Genomic DNA, 26,138 nt, shown 5'->3' on the forward strand with positions numbered 1-26,138 from the left:
AGGGTTCAAAAGAATTTATGTTAGGATAGATGAGAGAGATGAAGCTACTGGAGAGAGTCCAGCAAAGGGCCACGAAGATGAAGACGGGACTGAAGCATTTCTCATTTGAGGAAACTCTGAGAGAACAAGAGCTTTGGACTAGAGGACCTCCAGAGCTCCATCCTCAAACACTCTGTGATTCTGTGACTTTTTGCGATACCACAAAACAAGTTTCTTCTTTAATATTGTCACAGTACATAGTGTAATATATTAAGTTTGGGACAAACTACCAGTAATTTTTTGTCAGAAACTGAATGACACAATATTGACTACTGATCAGAAACTGGAAGACACGCGGCTTCCTTTTAAAAACTTCTGTGCCTTTCAATAAGAAGTGAATCTCTATCTAATACATGGACTTCAAATAGATGTGCAATACAGTGATGATATATAGTCCAATGAAAAAATGTTGGCTTTCAACTTCTAATCAAGAAGACGCGCCTGTACATGTGCGCTTTTTCCTAACTTGCATTTCTCCTCTATTAGTAAGTCACTAGCTTTCAGCTAATGCTTCAACAGAAGTTAAGGGTAATGAAGATGCAGTGCTGTTGTTTCTTTTGCAAGGTAGCAAATGAATGTTCTCCTGTAGTCTAGAACAGGACACATTAATCCAGATAAAAACTACAATTTGTCTTTTCCTTTACTAGACTTTAGTTTTACTCTAAAGAGTACCTGCGTTTAGTTTTACTGAAGAACAAATATTGTTCTTTGCCATTCAACAACACACATTTTTAGAAAGAATAAATATAACCATAATATAACCATAGAACAGCCAGATATCTTGTAAGATACTGTAAACTGGTATTGAGCTTTGCCAAAGATTAATTTATGTGCTTTTAAAAATCATTTATATTAGCGTTTTACATAGCTGTCACTTCATATGCAATATTGCAGTCCTCTACAGAAAAAAAGATTAACCATTTTGGGAACTTGTCAAATGTCAAATATTATGGATATTTAAAAAAAAAAAAAAAGTAAGACAACAGGCTTTGCCTACTGTTACCACAACCCGGTGTAAACAGCAGCAGTTTTCCTTTCTACCTGTCTCTTTCCACATCTTTACTAACATTTGGTATATAAACTTTTTGGGCAGAAACAATTTATTTTCTTAAACTTAAGTGTTTCATTAACGACATATCAGTTTTCTCAAAAAAAAAAAAAAAAGGAAAAAAAAAAAGGAAAAAAAAAAAAAGAAATGAAAAAGAAAGAGGAATAAAAGCCAAACCAAAACCACGAACAGCACCAAAAAATCCCCCAAACCTCCCTGCCATACATACCTTTCCAGGAGTGAAAAAAGACTTCATTTCCGGAGGAAGGTAATTTTTTGTGTTACTGAAATTCTGTAAGGAGGGTAGGGGGATGAGAAGGGAGGGGGAAAAAAAAAAAAAGAAAAAAGAAAAAAGCAATAATAGATTAACAAGATATATACATTTTGGAAGTAATACCAAAAGACCTTCTTTACATCTTTTACACTTTTGAACTTTTAAACCTGAACAAGAATATCTCAGGGAGGTAAGAAATCAGTGTGTGTACAAAAACATATACACACATAAATTTTCAACTACATTGTAATAGGGAGAAGTCTGAAATTACAAAAACAATCAAAAGAACCCCTGAATTACAACTAAGAAAGATCTGAACAGACTTATCTCAGGGAAAAATTAAACGTCAAGTATACCTTGTCAGGTTGAGTAAAATATCTGGCTGGAAGCACAGGGTCTTTAGGGGATTCCAAACTGTATGTTGTACTCTTTGACATAATGATATTCATAGCTACATCACAGACCGTGTACAGTTTCTGTAAGTAATAGAATTTAAAAACAAAACAAATAAGTTTAGAAGTTCATTGCAAATATTTAGAAAAGACAGTATCTTTTGAGCACAGAACTATGAGAACACACAGTTTAAAAGCAATCACCTTAAACATTTAACATTAGCCTGCATCTTAAACAGTGTACTGTGGGATAATAAAACATAGGAGCAAAAGACAAAAGCACTGTAGGCCCAGCAGTTGAAGAGAGCTAGCTAACATGATCTTTCTACGCTTCAGAACAGTATGTGCCGTGGTTTCAAAGACAAAGCTTATTAAAAAAAAATAATAATTCACCTCTGTGGGAAAAGCAGAAAAGTGACAAATCTGCACATTATATGATGCAAAAAAACCTCAAAAACAAGATCAGGGTTTGATACATTCACTACACAATACACACTGGAAACATCTAATGCATGTATTTTTCTTCCTATAATAAGCTTATTCTTGCACTTTTAAAATTAAATATTACAAAGCACTTCAGTGGATGATTTAAACAGTAAAATGTATAGTTTACATATATTTTAAATTAGGATTTAATAGTCTTACTGAGACAGAAACAGAAGGACTTCAAACTATTACAAATCCCTTGCAAACGTCCAAGATCTAGTGAAGCATAGGAAAATAATTGTCATCTAAACAAAATATAATTATGGCAGTATATGAAGTATCATTTCCCACATACAATTCTATTGAAAGACATTTTCAAGTTTATGTGTAAACAAAACGCAACTCATTTCCAGAAGCAAGCCAGAATTAAATGAGATTTCCAATCAAAAAGCAGCACCTACTTCATTCATTTTTGGATCATCTGGTCCTTGAGCATCCTTAGTCTGTTTGATATTTTCTACCATTTTTCTGATAAATGCATGGCTGTTGTTTTCATTTTTAGCCATCAATATTTCCAGTATGAACCAGAGGCACCTGAAGGAGAAATGCAGTAGTACCCATGAATAAAATTTTAAAAGCACATTTGATAAAGTGGTTAACTTCTAGGTTTTACTACTATTATGAATTTGAACCAGTCTAAGTCTGGGAAACTAATTCCTTTGGAAAAAAGAAATGAAGGTAGGAGGAGCCCGAAAGTGAAGTTTCCTCTGTAAGATATCACAGAGCACTAAAAAAGCATACATACACTATTTCTCACAATATTTTACAGAAATAACTGCCATTGTTATGTGCACTGGACAGTGTATCAGGGTACCACAATGAATTAAAATTTCACTTAGAATAAAGAGATTTTTTTAATTCTAGAAATAACACTGTTAAAAGTAGCCTTACTCTTTAATGTCCTTCAGTTGTTCAATGTCCTGGACTTTGACATAATCTGGGTCATGAGCTAGAAGATGGATAGTATAAGGAACAACATACTCTGGTAGAAGTGACAACAGTTTCTCTGAAAAGCAGAAGAAAGATGCATCAAAAGACTACATACTAAGAAACAGGCTTCTACAAAGGAAAGAACAAAATTCAAGGTCAGCATACACTAAGATAAAAGTACAGGCACATGTGGGCCTATCATTTCTTTATGATGTTGCATCTGATGGTTGATATGCCATGCTTCATGCATGCAAAAATTGAGATTTTTAAGTATCCCTCTCACAAGGCTATCTATTTTCTAGCTACCTTGAGAATACAGCTACAGTCACCCCCTACTCCCAATCCTTTCTTCAGTTCAAAGCCTGCATTCTGAAACAGTCTGAAAAACAGCAGTGAGAATTGATCACAAAATCCATATTAACTGCAAGAGGTGGAAGAGCACAACTGCAGGATAAGCTACTATTCCTTCTTTGGACATAGCTGTGTACAGACTTGAGGTCAGCAGAACAGAAAGGAACGCCCTTTGCAGGGTCTTTGCAGTCAAATGGCCACATTCTCCAAACCCACAGCCTACCTTGTCTGTTTAAAGAAGGGACAGGAGGTAACATGAAGGCTGTAACAAAGTAGTAGTGGACTGAGTCTGAAAAGTTCAATCCCACTTGAACAAAGCAGCACAACTGAACCGTGACAAAGCATTCAAAACTTTTTCTAGCATCCTCTGAGACCTGCAAGTAGTCTTAAACACAGACTGCAGGAGAAAGTCTTTCCTACATCACCACAGTCAGATGGCCCATTTTCCTAACAGATTCAAAAAGTAACACTTGTTGCCAAAGGCCCTCCCAGAGTTATGATTGCAAAACACACATTCCATAAGGTAACAAATTCCTGAGCTAACCAACACTATGCAGAGTGCACTTCAGCGTCTCGAAGTCTGATGATGAAAATCAGAATGAAAAAAAGAGGTTATACCCCACAGGGCAAGGACAAACAAAAAGACAAGTCGTACACCTAAAGTCAAAAAGCATTTTGCAGAAAACATCCACACTGCTTTCTCTAGTCTAGTGACTGAGAGGAGCTGGAAGATGCACAGCACAGTTCAGTTATTAAACCTGTACCATGTGCAACAGGCAGGATGACAGGCAAGGACGGCACACTGGTGTTGTGTGCATATTACTATGGTACACACACCTGATCTTGAGTGGCAAATGCAAAGGCACAGTATTAACATGTCTATGGATAAACACTTGAATGTGCATATGAAGAAAGGATGGAAATTCCCGGTTCTGTGGTTGGGGGGAGGGGGATTAAAAAAAAAGTAATTTTCAACTAGTCAGTGGTCATGAAAGACATGACCAAGTCTGGAAAATTTTCTTTCAGTAAGCTTTTAACTATCCCATATTAGCTTATGAATAAGTCATCAACATCTGTAAATTCCTATATATAAGTAAAATTTGAAAACGATTTAAAAATATTTTAGAATACTGACATTTTTATCTGTAATACATGTGGTCAAATGAGATGTGCTTGGTAATTTATTTTATGCACACAATAGTTATGTCATTATTGTAGATTTCACAAGACTAACTAAATTGCCATGCATAAGTCAAGTCTGTATCTTTCCCATTCTTAAAAGTCTGCATAAATGCGGATAACGCACAGACTACATAAAATACTTGGATTCATTCATAATAGCAAGAAAAGCATTCAAAATTAATAAAGGCTCACAGAAGATAGTGCTGTCAAGTTCCAAGGATACACTCTTAGACAGCCATTGCAGTTGATGTAATTATTAATAGTAGTATCTAGTTACTACACAGACTGTAAGCCAAAGTGAAAGAATAAAATCACCCAGTTTCTTTCTATTTCAAGCTATATTTATGTAATTCAAATCCAGTGTACTTTGCAAAGCATTTTTAAATGTTTTAATTGACATTCCACTAAACTTTAAAAACATCCTTCACTAATTCAAGCACTGTCCTGCACTTTAGCCAGTACTTGTTTGTGTAACTAAAAAACACAAACAAAAAAAAAACCAAAACCAACAACAAAAAGATGTGGCAGGGAAGAAAAAGAACATAATTATGATTTCAGAACATTAGCAAAATTGGCTTGCCTTAAACATGTCCCAGGCAAACCAACCTGCTATTATTTGTATTAATTAGCAACTTCAATAGAATGCTCACCAAGAGCTCATGAACTCTTCATTAAATTTCTGCCTTGTACAATTTCTAATATACCTATAGTAGTAATCTTCCAGCTGGGTCTGGAAAACAAAGTGAACCAGATCCAAACAAAACAGGAAAAGGACAAATATTGAAACATATTTAAGCTCTGTCATGACCACCAAAAAAAAAAAAAAAAAAAAAAAAAAAAAAGGGAAGAAAGAAAAAGTATTTACACATTCTTTCCTCATTTTTAATGAGGACAGACACAACCTGAATGGTGGGGTGGCTCTATGGATATAAACCAGTAGACCACTAGCACTTAAAACTACAGTGTGCCAAAACCCCTCATGGCAGGCCTTTAAGAGCATTCAGGAAAGAAACTTTCAGAAAGAGACTTGTTAAAAATAAATTAATCTTTATTCTTGTAATTTTTCCACTTACTGACTTGCAAGTAAAAGCCCAGCCTTAGAGAACAAGGATTCCTATGCAAGACATGTCTTTACCCAGATGAAACTAGTAACAGATAAACAAAGTTACTTCTTGAGTAGTTTCTACAATGAATAACATTTAGAGAATTTAAAAGGCATGACAGTAAGTCCTGCCAGCTTGTTAAAAGGTCAGTGTAGAGGAAAGAGGCATTTTACTGTCTGGTACTAGTCCTTAGGAAGTTTTCCTCAGGCAAGGTATACAAAAGTTTACCATCTTTCCAACAAACATTGAAATCCCCCAAAATATCTGAAAGATATTCTCCTCACCTGTACCAAGTTTTCAAGAAAAAACATACCAGAAAATTGTATTTTTGAAAGATTCATAAAAGTAGCTGCATTAACCAAAGATGCAGATACTCAGCTTTATTTTTTTTTGCAGAAGCTTTGCACAGGTGGTACTACTACCATCATTACTACCCTGAGCTACTGCATGGCCAGTAGTGAGAATGACAGAGGGAGAGACATACACATTTAAATAATATGATTTTACCATAACTGTGCTTCAGCTGTACTACTGCAATAATATTTTTTTTTAAAGATGCTAACAGACCAAGACATTGTATTTGTTACAATCTCAGATTAGTAAATCTGAATGTCACAAAGTTAACATTGCAGTCCTCAAAAAATCTTGCAATCTATATTTAGTCCAGATGCCTCACAGATGATAGTACCTATCAAATCAATGGCATCACTCAAGTCTTTCAAGCAAGAAAGAGAAATTGTCTTGCACACTTTGAAGTCCCAGTGGATAAAAACAATCACACACACCCAGGCTCCTCTTCCATTTCTTCTACAGATTTTTCACAGTAACTTTGCAGCATCTCTCTTAATACAGTTAGGAAATTAGCAATTACTTTTAGTCATATGAGAATTCTTATACTTTCCTTCTACATAACTAAAAAGAGTTTTCAAGAGGAATAGTCTGACGATGACTTAAAGGCATTTGCTCAACTGGATTTTTCTTTTTTACATGTTATCAAGGAGGGAGAAAAGCACTGCTCTTTTTCCTTTTTCAAGTCTAATGAACAATATGCAAAAGGATTTCTCCACAGGCTTATTCTCTGATCAAAGTCTAAGGGGAGTAAGACACACATAGATGGACATGGCCAATATAAATGCAAAAGGAAACCAGTTATCTGACAGCAGTTGTGAGATCAGATTCAGAGAACAGGTTTAGTCTATCCTAAGGTGAGATGAAAAAATCCCCTTCATTTCACAAAGACCAAACTATCAGTGCTCTTCCAAAGAAATAAACTTTCAAAACCTCTTACACAAAATGGTCATAGCTCTTCATAAAGGTCTACTTTTTCCTATGACTATATACCAGTGTTGTCATACTGTATGTGTGTAGCTTTAAGTAAAAAGGGAAAAGGGGCGATTTTTTAAAAGAAAAATAGCTAACATCAGTCCCTAATAACTTACAAAGCATTCCCACGATCAGACTGCTGGCACTGGGAAGAAAGAATTACATAAACTCAGCCTGAACTGCCTACAATTACAGCCCTTGCCAGCATAAGACAAGATAAGAAGCTACTTGATATAGCAGCGCAAGACAATTTAGTACTGCATTTATGTCATTAAGGTCGCAAATTATTAGTTACTGAAGTAAAATAAAACATTGTCACTTCATTTACAATATAATTAACCAGCAAGTTCAAACAGTACACATAACTGCCTTGAAAAACTACTTTGCTTCCAATACACTTAGGCATAAGCATTTGCACAGCTTTTAACAAAATTGCAACATCTCAGAAATGCCTGTTAAAAAAAACTCAGAAGAAAATCTGGACTATTTTCAGTTTTCATTAAGTACCTCTAAGTGAAATGTACAGCCATTCTATGTATGAAAACAGAAAACCATCAGTATTTTCAGTCTACTCACATTCACATTTGAACTATAGCACTTGTACCAAAAAGCAACTTCTATTCTCTTACCACTAACTGCTGCATGTTGCTTCAGATACTCCCTTCTGACATTTATGTTCTTCACAAGGCACTGCCTAGCATGAGCTCTTCTCTCTTTCACGGGATCTTTTGCACACAGTGCACAAATAGCCATATATTCTAGTGGCAGCCGTAGTCTAGAAAGGCCTTTGTGAAGTTTCTGAGCAAATATCTGTCTCACTTGGTAACATTCATCCTATTAAAAAAAAAGAAAAAGAAAAAAAAAAGGCAAAACCAAAAAGGTAACAATAAACTTTTCTAAAAGTAATATAGACTGAAATAAAACATGGAAGCCTGGGTAAATATGCCAAAATCAATTTCAGACCTTGAAGCCACAGAAACATAGGAATCGTATGAACGTTTATTAATGCCAATTCAGAGCAATTAAATTAAATTATTCAGTTGAAGCTTCCCTTAAGATTAGAAGAGTTACGGTTCAGAAACTGTACAAGAAGATATCACACTTAGGACCCAAGGCCTAATTTAGCACAATACTGGAGTTAACTGAATTGTTTACGATAGGACCACTTGCTTTGTGGAGCCAAAGATCTGCACCAAAACAGTGTTTAACCACCAGTAACCACTGTGTTGATTTTAATACTGCAATTCCACAAATTTTCATCAAACCATTAGTATTAGAAACTGAATAAAATTCAGCAGAATTACCAGATAAGATCAGGTCAAACACTGAAGAGAGTGATTTCCATTATGCTGTGCAAACCTATGAACTACAAATGACCACAAAAGAGAATAACCCATGTCTAATAGTTGCCACGTGACACAAAGTAAAATGATATGAAGGCAGCAAATGTACTTCTACAATTTATTAAGCAATGTATTTACAGAAAAGATATGAACTTTAAAATTCTCTGTATGAAAACAACCTACACACTTTAAGACACCATTCAATATATCACAAACCATTCAGTAACACAGGCCAAGGAAGGTTAACAAGCAGGTGCAGAAAACAGAAGAAAGCATACATAAAAGCATAAGGCAAACAAGGCCACCAAAACAGCTTGGCATATTTAACCTGACAAAAAATGGTCAAGAGGAAAGATCTGTCTTCTCAAATTATGAAGAAAAAACATTAAACTTGAACAAATATGTATTTTAGTCAAATGACAGTTCTGAAAGCAGAAAGAATTGGAGAGAGTTTCCAGCGACCAGCCACCAGGAAGCACAAGGCCTAGCCACGGGTACCACTGACTGCTCAACTCACAAAGGGCATCAAAAAGATAAAACAAGCCTCCTTCTCCTCCCACCCAAAAATTAAATCCAGAAGAAATTCACAAGGCCCCACTGTTCCTTCTGTGCTTCAAGCCACAGCCTTCCCCTATGGACTGATTCCCTGAAGTGCCTGCTGTAGTCATAGCTTAAGCAACCCAAGACCCCATAACCAAACCATGAGACATACTCGAGGATCCATTGCCTCTTTCTCCAGCCCCCAGCAGAAGGCTAAGATATAGCCCCCTTCCGCTGCTCAGTAACATCACCTGACAAAAAGTCTAAAGCCTTTGGAAAGCTTAGAAGAGACCTCTGCCTAGTTGGTATATTGATAACGAAACATACCCTCCTTGGCTCAGAGGACAAAGGAAGGTATGGTTCATTGCTACTGACAGTGTTTGTGGCACAAATTGGAATGATTGTTATTTCTTTATCTTTTAATATTGCCAATAACCTTAAATTCAGCTCAGCGACAGTAGTTCACTGAGAAGGGGGACCAAATTCAACCAAGTTCTGTATTTTTTTATAGCATACAAATAAAACCCAAACATCAGCCCAACTTTACATAGCTAATTCTCTGAACTTAATGCTAATTCAGAAGTTCATAATTTACAAGTATTTAAAAAATATATTTATTTATATATCTGCAAAGCTGCAGGTACCCCTCAGACACAGCTCTTGATTCTTGAGAACGGACAAAGACTTATTTAAACAATTAAAACACCCTCAGAGTTGACAAAAGCAACCGAAAGCTTTGGGATTTATTCTTTTTAACTAATGAAACTTGTGTGATCTAAAACATTTATTCTTTTAGAAGACTATTCATTCTAAACACAATTAAAATTGCATTTCTAACAGCAAAGATTATTAGATCTTAAATCTAGTCTTAAAAGCTGTTAAGCACTGAAACACTTAACACCATACTCAATTATTTTCTACTTCATTTCAATATGAAGATGTCCTGCCATCAAAATTTGTTCTGCAGATCAAAGAACTTAACTGCTACTGAGCTTACAGGTTTGGCCAAACACAGACGTGAATACAATGTCATACAAATGACTAAAACTACATGCATTTAATCATCACGCTGTCTCTGTTTACCAGTGCAACCTTAATACAGCAATTAGCAACCACACTTAGGTATTCTGTGCTTTAATCACTCTACACTACAAAATGGCAGTCTCAGAGAAAAAAAATAAACATAGCCAGCACGGAGCCATAGCAGAACCTGAGCAACCATTACAGGCCTTAAAAATTAAGCTTTTCCTTTTGTTTAATCTGCTTCCTGATCTTTCCATTTAAAGCAAATTTGCTGTAAATTAAATTACAGGAGTTGGCCCTGACATCACTTGGATGTTCTAATTTGTGGCTAGACTCGAGAGTGTTAAAAATTAATACACTTTTAGAACAATCAGTGTCTACCATCAATAAATGGATTCTAATACTGAAGTTTCTAAGCGTACACATGTATGTATGCATACACACACGAGCAAATATCTCAGAAAAATACACAGATTGTTTCCACTGGAGATTAATATACTACCACTTTTAAGTCCAAAAATGACCGAAACCGTTAGTTACCCTGCATCTGAGGATCCGAACTCAAGCCTGGCAGAAAGGAAACTGCAAAAGACCTCAAGATCTAGCAAAGTTATTAAGTATTCAAAATCCATTAGAAGCTGCAGTGAAAAGTACAGGCAGAATTCCTGTCCTGACAGAGCTTACAACCTATGTTATAGTAAACAAGTAAGACAGTCAAAAAAGGCAAAGAAATATCAATAAATGAGGAGAAAAAAAATGACAGAAGCAATACTACAGTGGAACAGATTCCACTGGAAGCTATGTCAAGGCATATGGGTATCCACAGGGAGGCAGCCAGCATGGCTTCACAAAGGACAACTCACGCCTGACGGATCTAGTAGCCTTTTACAGTGGAGTGACTATGTAGGTGGATATGGGAAAAGCAACCGATGTCACTCCAGGGGTTCTGTGAGGCCTTTGAATGTTGTTTCACACAACATTCTTGTCTCTAAATTGTGCGAGATAAATGTTTCATAGACTACCTGATGTATAAGGAATTGGTTAGATAGCCATTTCCAAAGAGTTGTGGTCAAAAACTCAATGTCCAAATGTAGATCAGCCACAAATGTTGTCCCTCAGGGGTCAATACTGGGAGACGTACTGTTCAGTCTCCCTGCTAATGACGCAGAGTACTAATGGCCAGGCTTGAGGAGTGGGTCCATGTGAACCTCATGAGCTCAGCAAGGCCAAGCGCAAGGTCCCGCACCTGACTCGGGGCCATCCCCACCACCAGTACAGACTGGGGGGGGTGAAGGGATTGAGAGCAGCCCTGCAGAGGAGGACTCGGGGCCACCGGTGGACGAAGAATTGGACGTGAACCAGCAATTTGGGCCTGCAGCCCAGAAAGCCAACTGCATCCGTGGATGCACCAAAAGCAGCGTGGCCAGCAGGTCAAGGAGGGTGACTTTGCCCCTCTGCTCTGGTGAGACCCCACCTGCGGTCCCGCGTCCAGCTCTGGGGTCCCCATTACAAGACAGACACGGAGCTGCTGGAGCGGGTCCAGAGGAGAGGGCCGCAAAAAGCAGCCAGGGGTTGGAACACCTCTCCTGTGAGGAAACACTGGGAGAGTTGGCGTGGTTCAGCCTGGAGAAGGCTCCAGGGAGACCTTATTGAGGCCTGTCGATACAAGCCCCCTTCGTGTAAGAAAGACTGAGAAAGACTTGTTACCAGGGCCTGTAGTGCCAGGACAAGGGACAACAGTTTTAAACCAAAAGCGGGAAGGTTTAGATTGGACATAAGGGAGAGCTTTTTTACAGTGAGGGGGGTAGGATACTGGCACAGGTTGCCCAGAGCAGCTGTGGCTGCCCCATCCCTGGAGGTGTTCAAGGCCAGGCTGGACGGGGCTTTGAGCAGCCTGGTCTGGTGGGAGGTGTCCCTGCCCATGGCAGGGGGGTTGGAATGAGGCGATCTTTAGGGGTCCCTTCAGACCCAAACTATTCTATGATTCTATAGTAAAATGTGGTACTAACTTGTTTATAAATGTTGATGTTCCTATTATGTTCTTCAAATTTAAATTTAATCTGTTAAAGTTCCCTTTCAAAAATTGAGGATAGCTAAGAATTAGACCCAAAGGTAGCATCTGTTATCAACATCCACAATCAAGACTGGTATTGCTGGAAAATAAAAAGTGAAAACAAAGTGAGAGACAGTGATGAAATGGAGGGCAAGGAGCTTGCACCTAACATACTAAAGAGCAAGCCGAAACAAAAATTCTGGTAGAGGAGAACAGCAAGGTTAACATTTGCAACAAACAAAAAATTGCTACAGGAGGGAAATGACTGAAGAAATGAACAGATTTTGATCACTGGGACCAGAAGAAAACAGGTCATGCAAATACTATATTGGCAAGGTTACTCTGGTAAAATGGTATTCAGCTAAAGTATCCTCTCCAGATCAGAGACAGATCTTATTTGTCATTACAGTAAGCAGCTCTTTTCTTCTCTACTAATGTTGTCCTGAATTGTGAAAAACTGTCAAAATGTAAAAACATGTAAAAAATTTTTTTTGACACAAGGCTAACATTTCTATTAGGTTTTGGAATAGGAAGACTGAAAAGCATTAGTCCTTGCTTTGGGTATAAAGACCTTCAGTTATTACCACTGAATTTCTCCTGTATTTTTGTTAGATTTCATCTGCTTAAGTTTTGTTCCATTTCTCTTGTATTTCATAGCATTTGGGAACTGAGAAATGGCTCCTTTCCATAGGCACACAGAAGCTTAAAATCCACATAAACATTTGACAAACCAATATACAAGCCTAATACAGACTGTCTTACTCTGGTATATGAACAATTTTTCTAGCCTAACCACCCAACTCCAAACAACTTAAGAACTTTAAAAGATACTCTATATGAAAGTAAGCAATATCTATACAGGAGCTATACTTCGTATTTTCTAATATTAAATGCCAATTTCAAATCTTCTGACATTTAAAATTGGTTACAGCTTTTAAAGCTTTAGCCAGTCACAGGAATTAAGGTCTAGAATGGAATGTTCTTGTTCGTGAAGGTATCTTGTGGAAGGGATTCCTTCTGGAGGATTTCTTGACTTTTTTTAAAGTCAGGAGAATACCAGCAATTGCACAAGTAACACCAACATGAGTCCCTCCACGACTGCTTTACTCTTGGGGTGTGAATCAATTTCTGTGCTATTTGTTAAATCTACAAGACAGGAACACAGAGAATACCTGTATTTCTACTTACAATCTTGAAGTTGTTTCCCTTTTGCTACAATGGGCTCACAGGCAGAAATTAAGGATGAAAACTCCAACATCTACTGAGAAACCTCTCCCTATCTCTTCTAATATTTAAAGGATACCAACTATCTTTGCAGACTTCTGCGTTCCAAATAAATTCTACCCAAGTATCAAGAAATGAAGGCCACTGTTGTCACCACAGTCCAACATACTTTACTACATCTCATATTAACTTCTAATGATGTAATAATGTCATAATGCAGCTGGGGTATTACTTGAAATCAATACTGAATTCCTTGGTTTATCAATATTCTAACATTTATCTACATTAGGATTCCCCCACAGGGCAGACCAGTCCTATAGATTTAATTCTCACCCAAAATCAGTTTTCAGGATCATGTAGTGGGAAAATAAATTCATGCCAAGGCTGAACATTTTGTATAAAATCAGATTAACAACAGTATATACAACACAGAGAACAAACAACACATATACTCATACATTTGCTGATAACCCACAAGTCCCACCTAATTTCCTTACATTTATGGCTAGTGCACACAGCTGGTACTGTTCTAAGGTGATGATTTCATGGTAACATGGTTCTTGTGCCAACTTCACAATAGCATTCCCTGCAGCCAGCCTCAACCGAGACATATCAGGTTTACTGAAAAACAAACACATGAATTATGACGGTTAATTAGTAAAGTTATGTAATTACTTAATTAAATCCCAGTAAGTTTGCACTGCTAAAAAACAGGTACTTTAAAAAGAAGGAAGAGTTTCTATGGACTTAGCTGCCCCCACTCCGCCAAATCAACGGCAGAAGTAACTTTAAACCAAAAGTAGTTTCCATGGCACTATGTTTTGCAGCCTATTACCACATACCTATTACCTTGTGCCATCATAGCAATGAAAATATTCCTTGAAACTTCCTAAATGTTCCACAGGGATGTGAAACAGTTTTAGACATGCACTGGACTAGCACAGCCCACACAGACCCTCAGAGACCTCACTTAGCCTGTAAAATACTTCTGTTCAGCATGCTGAATTTCCTTCAGCAGGAGGCTCCTGCCAAAGAGGCAGCACATTTCTAGTCCCCAAACTTGCCAAACTACTAGCAAGGATAGCTCAAAATCCATGCTGCAAGTCAAAATAAACTAAGATTAATTAGATCTATAATAGGTGACTAAGTGAACTGTATTTTTAAGACAACAGCAAAAAGGATTTAACAAATGAAAAAATTTTCAACATGCTGAAAGTATTGTTACTTTACTTGCACACCCACATTGCACTCCCACCTAGCAAACACTCCAACCATTTGCTAATTTTCATACCAAAAGATGAACAGGTTTTTCTACAACCTACAACCATATTTACAAAGGTATCAAAATATCAAAAAAGTATCAGAATATCAAAAGCATCTTCACATGATCTTTGCAAACTGATATCCACTTAATGTGTGCATTAATAAACTCAGTTGAGCTTATACTGTTCTTAAAAAAAAAATTCTGAGTATATTACTTCTGCCTTTCTTCAGACCAAGCACAAAAGAATTAAGATGTTTTATGCAACTCTCACTTAAAACACTGATGAATTCTATTTGGAAATAGTGAGCACAGCTTTTTCCTTTGATAACCTGGAGCAGGAATCAAGTTGTTCTCTTATTTAGAAAAAATGATTCATGTAAGTAGGACAAATATTGTTTAAATTCTTAATTATTTGCTCTTTATGCTTAGGAAGAGCAAACACTCTAGTCTTAAACTCATGATCATGAAAACTGTATAAAGCATTTAAAGAATGAGATTAAAAAACATTATTAAACACAAAGTGCATGATAAAAATACCTACTGAGGAGCTTAAACCTTAGAATTTATCTAACCAGGCTTTATACACACTTCAGTATTTTATGGAAACCACAGTATTTCAAGAATACCCAAACAGATCACAAGCAACCGAAGGACAGGACAAAAGCTGCACTAACTTTCAAGCAAGGCATGAAGATTAACATGGTAACATCTAGTTCTTAAAATGATAAATTTAACTTTAAATTGCATTCTACTGTGATAAGTGAACCCAATGAAGATTCAATTTTTGCACTTCAGTGACAATTGAGCAATAATGACTTACAAGAACACAGTGATTGAGCCAAAGGGAAGGATAAAACTAAGACCTTTCAATCTTCCCCAGACTTGGTAGTGATAAAATTTAATTCTGAAAACTGAATCAAAGATATTTCACACAAAAGGTCAAAACTTAACAGAGGATACGTGTCACAGAAATACCCACAAGCATGTGTGCATGCTGTGGGAAGGAAGAAAAGGACAGTGACAGTTGTGTATATTACTCTTACAGCTGAAGATGAAAGTCAGATCTGTCTTATTCCTGTCTTATTAGAAGACACTTTTAATTGAGGATTTATTTTTGATCAAACTGTTATAGCCAAAAGCCTTCTGAGCCGCATTATCCCAAAACACACAATTATTAAGGCTGAAATAAAAGCTTCTATATGATATAATTGCTGTCTGATTACTTCTAATAATTTTGAAAATTAGTGCCAAGGATGACCTTGTCCTATCAGGACCTTTCTAAGAGATACAAGATGGAACTGGATATTTGTTCTCTGGAGTGCTGTTACTACTGCTGAAGCCCAGATGTTTGAAATGAGAACAAAAGTGCAATCACATGGAAAGATGTTATCAAGTGCAAAACGCAGTCTTAATTAAAGTGGTTGGCTGCACAAAGACAATCCAAGTAAATGCATCTTGAAAACACATCCAGTGCATTAGCATCTTCTTTCACTTTACAAACTAGCAGTTAACATTTTTAGTTCTACTCCAGAGGACAAATGCCAGGTCCATTTTTCTAAGCATTTTCCACGTTCCATGGAAGAAAAAGTGACTTTTGAATACAACCTCTGAAAATGCTGCATACAGATGGTGTAGCATAATATCTACAGCACAGAACTATAAAGTTTTAAGCTCCAAAGTTTTAGTTATTTTTCTCTTGGTAGGCTTCAGTTCAAGGAAAATGTGGATAGCATTTCGGAAAAAAACAGGTTCGTACCTAATATCAATACTTTCAGCAACAGCTAGTGTCCTCTGATATTGAAATACACCTTATTTTATGCTTAGCATAGTTTAAAATTAAAATCCTACTACAAAGATATGCAAGATTCAACTTAGCTGTTTTACCTAACCACAAACAGAAAATCAGTATAAACTTGAATTTTAAATTTGTAGGACTGTTTATGACTTTGAAAACCAAAAATACAAACCTGGAAAGGACAGCTGAGATACAGTTTATCGACAAGATTCAATATTTAAAAAAAAAAAAAAAAAAAGGCAACACTGCTGACTTTAACCTACATATGCTAACATCTCAAAGCAATCAGTTGTCTCAAAAGCAATTCAATGAAGTCATCAATCCTACTACTTCAAAGTGAGAAGGATGAACAAGAGTAGGGATTGTTTATTTGTAACCTTGCCTTCACCTGACACTCTGGGCTGAGCCATGCTTTGAAATTTTAAATAAATAAATAAATAATAATCTCATGCCTTTACACTGCCAATGAAAAGTACAGCTGTGTAGTTTTAAAGAGGCATGGGGACAGAGTAATCTGATGAGTCCAGTAACACCAAGATGATTACAACATGGCTAATAGCCTACATGAAGTCAAATGTCTCCTGAACCTGCCACTTCCAGTTCAATCATCTTTAGTGAATTACGCATTGTTCAAAAGACAAATGCAGGCCACAAACACAAAAACTGACTCTACATAAATGACATCAGATTAAGTACATTTTAGAAGATTATGTTCTGTACTGAACAGACAATTTTATTTTCCAAAGTTTACTCTAATTTGGAGGGAGCAATATCAGAGTTGCACAGCATGGACACTGTAAGCATCTCCAAAAAGAAGATATCCTCATCGTGTTCTCAAAGGGTGAAAAGTAAAGGTCAGGAAGTGTCAGCAAGATATCGGCAAGCTCAATGCAGAACTAATGCGCCTGGAACAGCATCTCCTCAGCTTCAGGTTTTGAGAGTACTTAGCATAGGCAGTGAAACAGAACAAGGTCTTACAAAAAAAAAAAAAAAAAAAAAAAGATTAGTTGGGATGAGTTTGGTACAATGCTCTGGGTGATGCTCTGTGTTGAGAAAGGAACGTACTCTGAATAATTAGAAAAGATAAGGTGGACACCTGAAGGAGATATGGAGACCATCAAGTCAGGAAATCGCTGAACAACGAAAATTGAAAGGTCCACTCCACCTAGATCCCATCTATTGTGAATGGAATGATTAGGTGTCAAAATCAAATGAGTATGTATGTAAAAATGTGTAACCTCTCAGGAAAACTGTATAAATTACCTAACTTTTCACTGAAAACTTCAGAGCTAGTTTGTCCGGTGCAAATTGGCTAGCTCCCCAACGTTGCACGAAATAAATACCTTTGCTGCTTAAAGACAAAATTTGTCTCTGAGCAGCTACTCTGTGCGTTTTGTGTAAGCTATACTGCTGATGCCAAACAGAAACAATGGAGACGTGCCCTCCTTGCAGCTTAGAGCCTTCCCAAAATCCAGCTCTGGGAATCACAGAATAGTAACAACTGCAAGGAACCTCTGGAGGTCAACCAGCCAAACCCCTCTGCTCAAGCAGGATCACTTACAGCAGGTTGCCTAGGACAGCGTCCAGATGGCTTTTTAGTATCTCCAAGGATGGAAACTCCACCACCTCTTTGGACAACCTAAGTTGGTGCTCAGTCACCCTCACAGTGAAAAAGTGTTTCCTTGTGTTCCTCCTGCATTTCAGTTGGTGCCCATCGCCTCTGATCCTGTCACTGCACAACAATAAGAAGAGCCTGACACCATCTTCTTTGCACCCTCCATTCAGTTATTTATACACATTGATGAGAACCCCACTGAGCCTTTTCTTCCTTGGGCTGAAGGGTCACAGCTCTCCCAGCCTTCCCTCATCCATCAGATGCTCCAATCCCTTAAGCATCCTTGTAGCCCTATGGTGGGCTCATTCCAGTAGCTTTGCACCTCTCCTGTACTGGGGAGCCCAGGTGTTCCACCACCTTCTCAGGGACTGAGGTGAGGCCAACTGGCCTGCAGTTAGTTCTCTTGGTGCTCCTTCCTATCCTTTATTAAAGCTAGGAGAGGCACCTGCTCTCCTCCAGTTTTCAGGCACCTCTATCAATCACCACAGTCATTCAAAGATGATCAGGAGTGCCCTCACAGTGACATCTGCCAGCTCCCTCAACACTCATGGGTGCAGCCCATCAAGGACCACACACTTCTGCATGTCCAGTTTGCTTAAGTATTGTCTAACCTGATCTTCCCCCAAGAGTATGTCTTCCTTGCTCCAGACTTGGTCTCCAGCACCTGGGATTTCTGAAGGCTGGTCTTGCTAGTAAAGACTGAGGTGAAGAAAAGCATTCAGTACCTCAGCATTTTCCATGTCCTGTCACCAGGGCTCCTGCCTCATTCAGCGCTGGGTGCACATTTTCCCTAGTCTTCCTCTCGTTACTTACTTACTAAAGAATCTCTTCTGCTTGCCTTTCTCATCCCTCACTAGATTCAATTTCAGCTAGGCTTTGACCTTCCTGTGTTTCAGAGTGCTCCTGTATTCCTGCCAGGTAATCTCTCCCTACTTCCACTTTTCCCTATTTCCACCTCACAGAATCGTAGAATGGTTTGTGTTGGAAGGGACCTTTTAAAGGCCATCTAGTCCAGCGCCCCCGCTGCAATGAGCAGGGACATCTTCAACTACATCAGGTTGCTCAGAGCTGCAAGCCAACCTGTCCCTGAATGTTTCCAGTGATGGGGCATCTACCACCTCTCTGGGCAACCTGATCTGGTGTTTTACAACCCTCAATGTCAAAAATTTCTTCCTTATAGCTAGTCTGAATCTACTCTCCTTTAGTTTAAAACCATTACCCCTTGTCTTATTCTAGCAGACCTTGCTCAGAAGTCTGTCCTTGTCTTTCTTGTAAGCCCCCTTTGACTACTGAAAAGATATAATAAGGTCTCCCAGGAGCCTTCTGTTCTCCAGGCTGAAGAACTCCAACCCTCAGTCTTTCCTCATAACAGAGGTGTTCCAGCCTTCTGACCATTTTCATGGCCCTCCTATGGACTGCTCCAATAGCTCCATGTCTTTCCTGTGCTGAGGACTCCAGAGCTGAACACAGTACTCCAGGTGGGCTCTCACCAGAGCAGAGTAGAGGGGCAGAATCACCACCCTCGACCTGCTGGCCACGCTTCTTTTTACACAGTCCAGGACATGTTTGGCTTTCTGGGCTGTGAGTGCACATTGTTGGCTCATATCCAGCTTTTCATCCACCAGCACCCCCATGTTCTCCTCCTCAAGGTGCTCTCAATCCCTCCTTTTTTGTGTGAGTTTTGTCAGGAGGTCCTTGCTCATCCATGTAGGTCTCCTGAAATATTTGCCTGACCTGCTTTGGCCACTTTTGAGCTTAGAGGAGATGATATTTGAATACTAACTAACTAGCTTTCTTGGGCCCTTCTTCCCTCCAAGGCCTTATTCAGTGGGACTCCACTAAGCAGATCCTTGAAGAAGCCCAAGACCATCCACCTGAAGTCCAGCACTGGAATATTGCTTTTTGCCTTCCCTTCTGCCCTCTGCATACCGAATTGCACCATCTTACGGTCATTACAGCTAAGGTTGCCTTCAACCTTCACACTCCCAACAAGTCCCTCCTTGTTGGTGAGTATGAGGTCCAACAGAGCACCTCTCCATTTCTCCTCCAACATTTGTGTCAGGAGGTTGTCACTGATGTTGTCCAGGAAACACCTGGATTGTTTATGTGCTGCTGTGTTGCTCCTCCAGCAGGTAGGGCTGGTTGCAGTCCCCCATGAGGCCAAGGCCTCTGAACATGAAGTTGTTTCTAGCTGTTCATAGGCGGCCTCATCCACTTCCTGGTCAGGGGACCTACAGCAGACACCCACTACAATGTCACCTATATACCAGTGGGCTCTTTAATCCTAACCCATAAAGCTCTCAGTTGGCTCATCATTCACCCCCAAGCAGAGCTCCAAGATCTGGGGTTGAAGGGTTGTCTAACACAGAGCAACCTCACATGTCATTACAGCTTTCTCCTCCCATTAACGAATCCCCAGCCCCCCATTAACTTTAATAATGGAAAACTGACTGCATCATTATATACAGTTTCTATTATTACTTGTAGTTTAGAGTAAAAACAAAACAAAACGCAAAGAGTTGGAAATTTAAATTTCTTAAAATGTGCACAGTAAGGAATCATCACTCCAAGCATGCAAACACACAGGACCTACAGAGCTGATCTATTCACAGACTACTGGATAAGCCAACAATATGCTTGAGCAGTTATGATGAAAAGCTAAATTGTTGCCACTTAACCCCCTACTAACTATCATGAATGGTCAATTTCCAGAATTTAAAACTATGAAACAATTATTTACAAGGAACTTTAAGAAAGATTACAGAGCTACTACAAAGATAACATACTGGACAATTCTAAGGTTTGCAGTTTTGCACACACAACATATGTTCTGTCTGCATAATCACTGTATAACATTACACTCCACCTGAAAATTAAAACCTTTTTACTCATACTAGCACAACTGATCCATGCCCTTAATGGCTTTTGTCGACATAAATTTTCAATATTTGGCAACCAATAGTGGCTTACAACTTGTGACTTCTACCACAAAGGATTAAGAAGATACCCAGAAAAACAAGTTGTCTAACAATCATCTATAAGGCAAATTATTGAGACTTAATTCTCTTTACATGTTTCCCTCTTCCTTTCATTTTTAGAGGCCTCAAGAGATTAAAATCTGCCTTCAAGCACAGGTGCCTTATGTACTAGCTATTCTCATCTGGCTTACTGCAACATGCCTTTTTTTTATTATAATTATTAGAAAGCCTGCCTATTGCCTTGTGGCATACACAACAATTAGTATATTGGAAAGAGCAGGCTGTATAAAAAATTAAAACTATTTTTCAATGGGGAAGAGGAAGTTACACAGTTTATTCTTGCAATATGAGTAATGGCCCTTTGAAAAAAAAGAGATAAAATGAAGATAAAACCATTAAAATACAGATACATATACAGTGTTAAAAAACCTGAGACTAAGCAGACGCGTAGGAATCTAGCCAAGTTTACCATCAATTCTTATGAAAGAAGATGTAGAAATTGTTAAGCAGTTTAACAGAATAGTTTAAATATTACTTTGACTAAAACTCTCCTCACTGCATCATCAGACATCAAAACGTTGCCATCTGTTACATACCTAATTTTCCCCTGCTCTGTTAAATCTCCATCACTGTGTAATATTGTTGTTAGCAACCTCAGAGTAGAAGTTCCTGACTTGCTGTGGTTGTTCTTCATTCCTAGCAACCACCGAACCATCATCTTGATAGCCTGAATCTGAAAAAATTTTGATATGCACAAGTCAAATCATATTAGTCTTATTTTAAAAATAATCTTTATCTTAATTTAATCGAACAGTATTTTCCCAAGTGCTTTTTGCTGCTATGAACATAAGCCTGTCAAGGCTGCAAAACATCATTTAAATACTGTAGACATACACTGGACAGCAACTCTCCACTGAAAGTCTCAAGCATTTATTACAGCAAATAAAAATCATACAACATTTAGTTAGTTTGAACTGTTTCTTCTACTAAGCAATCACATATTTTGTCCTGTGAAAACTTTATCTTAATTGAGCTTACGTCCATTAAACACTGTGAAATAGACAAAATTTATACTTAGTAGGAAAGTGTTACTGGATCAAAAAGCACAACACATTTTCATCTTCCTGTATTTCTGTAATTCCTGTGCTTAAACAATCCCTATACATTCCCTATACATGTAATATATAAGTTTAAATTTAAAGAAATGCAAATTAAAAACCACTTCATAGACATTTTGACTGTTAAGAGTATCAAGCTGTATCAAGATAACTTGTCCTGGAAGAGAATATTTCTTTCATGGCTATTTAAAGAAAAGCCTCCAACCCTGTTTCTCAGGATAATTTGTCTTTTGCCAATGGAAACATCAAGTGTTTTGAGGCAAGCTTCTAAAAGTATGAAGGATCCAGTAGCTATCACGAAACATCAAATAATTTCACATTTCTTTAGTGAAAATTAAGCATGGATATGGAGATTAAGTTTGTTTCAGTATCTGAATCCCTTTGGTCTTTTATTTTCCTTCTATATAAGAGCAGAGACAATAAAGAGAACAAAGAGGAGTATTCTCACAGCAAAACAAAAATGCTCATCTGAATCACACAGGCATCCTTGGGGAATAAAGAGAAACAAGAAAAACAAACCTAAACAGCAAACCCTGAAGTTCAGCACACAAAACCCAAAAGCTTTAAAAAGAAATAGTAATTAAAAAAAAATACCCACACTTTTTGCACATGGTAACTTGAAATTTTCTCCTTAAGGGGAAAGGCAGTTCTAATGCTTTTATATAAACATTCACAGCATCACCAACTGAAATTCATCATACAGTTGATCCATGTAACAAACTGATCACAACAGTTCCTTCATATCTAAGTTGAGGATTGTCACCTATACATGAGTTTATTATTTAGCACTGTAGCCCATTTACTCCACCCACAGAAGAACATCAGCAAGAGGAAGGATGTTTGTCACTTGAGAACTCAAAATGCAAATGGACTTCCAGAAACAGAAATGAAATTGTCTTGCCCTAGCTTTCAACAGGTCTTCCACTGAAACAGCAGTAAGTATCCACCAGAAGATTTTAATAGCAATAACAACAATAATAAAATGAATACTACGAATAGCAGCAGCTCCTTTGACAGCTTACCAATTCAGTTTCTTCATGTCCTAACCAGTACTGTACCCATTAGTGCCTCCCACTTGTTGCGAGGACGGAAACATGCTAACTCCATGTGTCCTCAAGTAAATGACATCCTCAGCCAGGGAACAGCCACATGCCATCCTGGGCTCCAACATCTCTGGTCAGCTCCTGAGCAATTTCAATACCACCACCACCACCCCGCCCCCCACCAATTCCCTTCCCCCAATTTTAATGTCCAAATCTATTCTAGTCATCCTTCCACACAGCAAGTCCTAATCCAAGCTCTTCCAGAATTCTCCTCTGACCCCACTATTCCCTGTTTCTTTGCTGGTGTTATGATGTGATAACATTCCAGCAACCCTTCAGAATTAAGCATTCCCATAAAATTACTACAGGGCATGAGAATTCCCCCAGTCATTGCTTCTGGCTACCTGAAGAGTTAAACAAACATGATGTGAGTTTGCACTGCCCTCATTTTTTTTTTTTTTTGCAGCCAAATAGGATAACTATCAAATGATAACCCAGTTGGATGGCTGTCAGGAGGTCTCCTGTCCAATCTCTTACTGAAAGGAAGGTCACCTATGAAGTCACACCATGTTGGTCTCAGTTGTACCCATTATGGTGTTGAAAGCCTCTGAGAATGGAGATTGTATGGGCGCTCTTGGCAACCTGCAACCTCTCACAACCTGTTCCATCACCTGACTGTTCTCAGGTTTTTTCCTCACAACCAGCCTGAACCTCATTTCAATTTGTGTCCCACGAGCCTAGAATTCTCTTCCAAGATTCAAAATTATTATACATAAAGTGAAAAGATCGAAAAATTCAAAATACAATGTGGGTCAGAACCATACCAAAGGCCACAAACGGCTGCTTTGTACTTGACTTAGCAGCATACCATGAACTACATGTGCTTGAAATACAAGCAAAAGTGGTAAGACTTTATAATTTCTTTCTGAGATAGTGACTACAATGTGACAGATGTCTTGTCACATGAGAAAACTGTAATTAATGACTAGCTTTACATAAACTGTCAGTAGTAAGTATTAATTTTTAAGATTAAGATTGACAATTAAAAATAATCAAGAGAAATCTATAACCTTTTTCTCTGATCTGGAGGTTATCATCATGATTCTGCTGTAGTACAATAAGCTCCCACCCCACACAGTGATCCTAGAAACACTGTTTTCCTATTACATCAACATTATGGCAACTGCTAGCTCAGTTTTCTACTGCTTGAGGTTTTCAAAGCCACAAATGCTGCAGGTTTGTGCAGTAGTGAAAAATGAAACGATGCCCGCTTAAAGCACAGTCAGAGAAAAAGGGTGAGAAGTCTTATATTGCAGCGTACACAAAAGGAAATGAGTTATCACTGCTACCACTAAGTCTCAATCCACTGCATGGTATATACAGAATTATTTAGTACTAGTCACCGTCAAGAGAGATTACTGCTTTAGAGCAGGCACTCACATGCCACGTGTAGAAATTCAAGTCTAACTCATATACTGACTAATCCAATTCATATTTAAGACTGCACTGCAACATTTCTGTACACACATCATTTCATTTAAGGTTTAGCACCCAAAATCAAGGCTAGCCTGTTATCAGTCTATATCTGTTAGGCTGGACAATACTAAAATTTGGTCGTCATCAGTCCTTCCCCCTGTCATACTTAAACTTGCTAGTTTTAAGATCACTATTAGGTACACAGTTATGTTAACAAGGGAGAGAGGCTTTTAAAACCAGAGAGAAGAAAAATACACTGTCATAGAGAAATCATTTATAAACTACTGGTGTGGCCTGAAGCGTTCATTAAATACAGGCTTCTCAGTGGTACTAAATGCTAATTAAATTTGCAAATCAATTTTCACTGGACAATAAATGTTTCTAACAGTTTTCAGGCTTAGCTTAAACTTCAAATTGCCTTAAGATTTTCTATAAGCCAATTCCATTCCAAATAGCCAATTGTATGAAAAATTTTATCAACATAAAAGCGTAGTTTAGCGCTTTTATTACAGCTTTAAGGATCATTTAAAAAATTAAGAAAAACCAGTATTTACTACTTCAAGATATATAATCACTGAAGCGAAATCATTCTACTTTAAACTAGCAGTTCATGAAATCAAAACATTCATTCTTTTAACAGTTTTTGGAGTGTACTGTATAACTATGGAATTGCACAAACATGGAAAATATCCTTGTGGTAGTCAAACAATAGAAAGCTAACAAATCAACTCAAAACACATCCGAGCATTTCCAGTAATGAGTTCTGTATCAAGCTGGAAACCAAAGTACTTACTAAAACAGCAGAGGAGGAGGTATCCTACAAAGAGTTTAACAACTTCAATAGAGAAGGCAAAGTACTTTTTAAAACCATCAAAGCAGCTTTATTTAAAAGGCATTGGAAAGTAAATGACTGCTATAATTAACTTAGAAACAGCATACTGCAAAGTGCATGCACCTTCCTAATTCTGAAAGAAAATGTGAAATCATAATCTATCCCTGTTCCAAAGAAAAGACATTTAAAAACAAATACAGACACAGGACATATTTTTCACAGTATAAGTCTATTTCTGATTGAGTGGAAAATTCAGTGAAAGTATCTATTCAAGTCCAGAAAAATGTAATAAATTTGCTTCTAAAAAAGAACAAGCTTGAGATGACATTTTGAAGTAAAAACTCCATCAATATGGTCACCATTTTAAAGTCATTTTCCCCTCCCCTTAAATCCAGGTTTTATCTTATACACACTGTACACAGAGAAAAGCAATGTAACACATTTACTCTTTTGAGGAAACTAACAAATACAAAACCAATTTTTATTTTATTCCAAAACAGCACTGAAAATTTCTTAGAATGTCCTAGAAATTCAAAAGAAAAAGGGAAGACTTTAAACAAAGTCTTTGTTGTATTAGCTCCTGTGTTAAACAGGAAGGAAAAAAAAATTTACTTTAACTGTGGTATCTGGACTACTTAAGTGTTGCACACCAAAACTAAGCCTACAAAAAGCTACAATAAAAATTCAATGAAGTGTATATATCAGT

General features: G+C 37.7%; 1 protein-coding gene across 4 annotated transcripts in view; it reads right to left on the reverse strand.

Moving 5' to 3' along the window:
- PDS5B (PDS5 cohesin associated factor B) overlaps positions 1 to 26,138 on the reverse strand; it is a 115,290-nt gene that overhangs the window by 15,489 nt on the left and 73,663 nt on the right. For all 4 annotated transcript variants that reach the window (XM_055802045.1, XM_055802043.1, XM_055802044.1 and 1 more), the window contains exons 23-29: positions 21,560 to 21,696; positions 13,809 to 13,932; positions 7,758 to 7,962; positions 3,131 to 3,245; positions 2,641 to 2,773; positions 1,718 to 1,837; positions 1,317 to 1,379 (exon numbers count right to left, since the gene is read on the reverse strand). In XM_055802045.1, the coding sequence (XP_055658020.1) occupies positions 1,317 to 1,379; positions 1,718 to 1,837; positions 2,641 to 2,773; positions 3,131 to 3,245; positions 7,758 to 7,962; positions 13,809 to 13,932; positions 21,560 to 21,696 (897 nt within the window). The remainder of the gene's footprint in view (positions 1 to 1,316; positions 1,380 to 1,717; positions 1,838 to 2,640; positions 2,774 to 3,130; positions 3,246 to 7,757; positions 7,963 to 13,808; positions 13,933 to 21,559; positions 21,697 to 26,138) is intronic.

This window comes from Falco peregrinus, chromosome 4 (assembly GCF_023634155.1).
Source record: "Falco peregrinus isolate bFalPer1 chromosome 4, bFalPer1.pri, whole genome shotgun sequence".
NCBI lineage: Eukaryota > Metazoa > Chordata > Aves > Falconiformes > Falconidae > Falco > Falco peregrinus.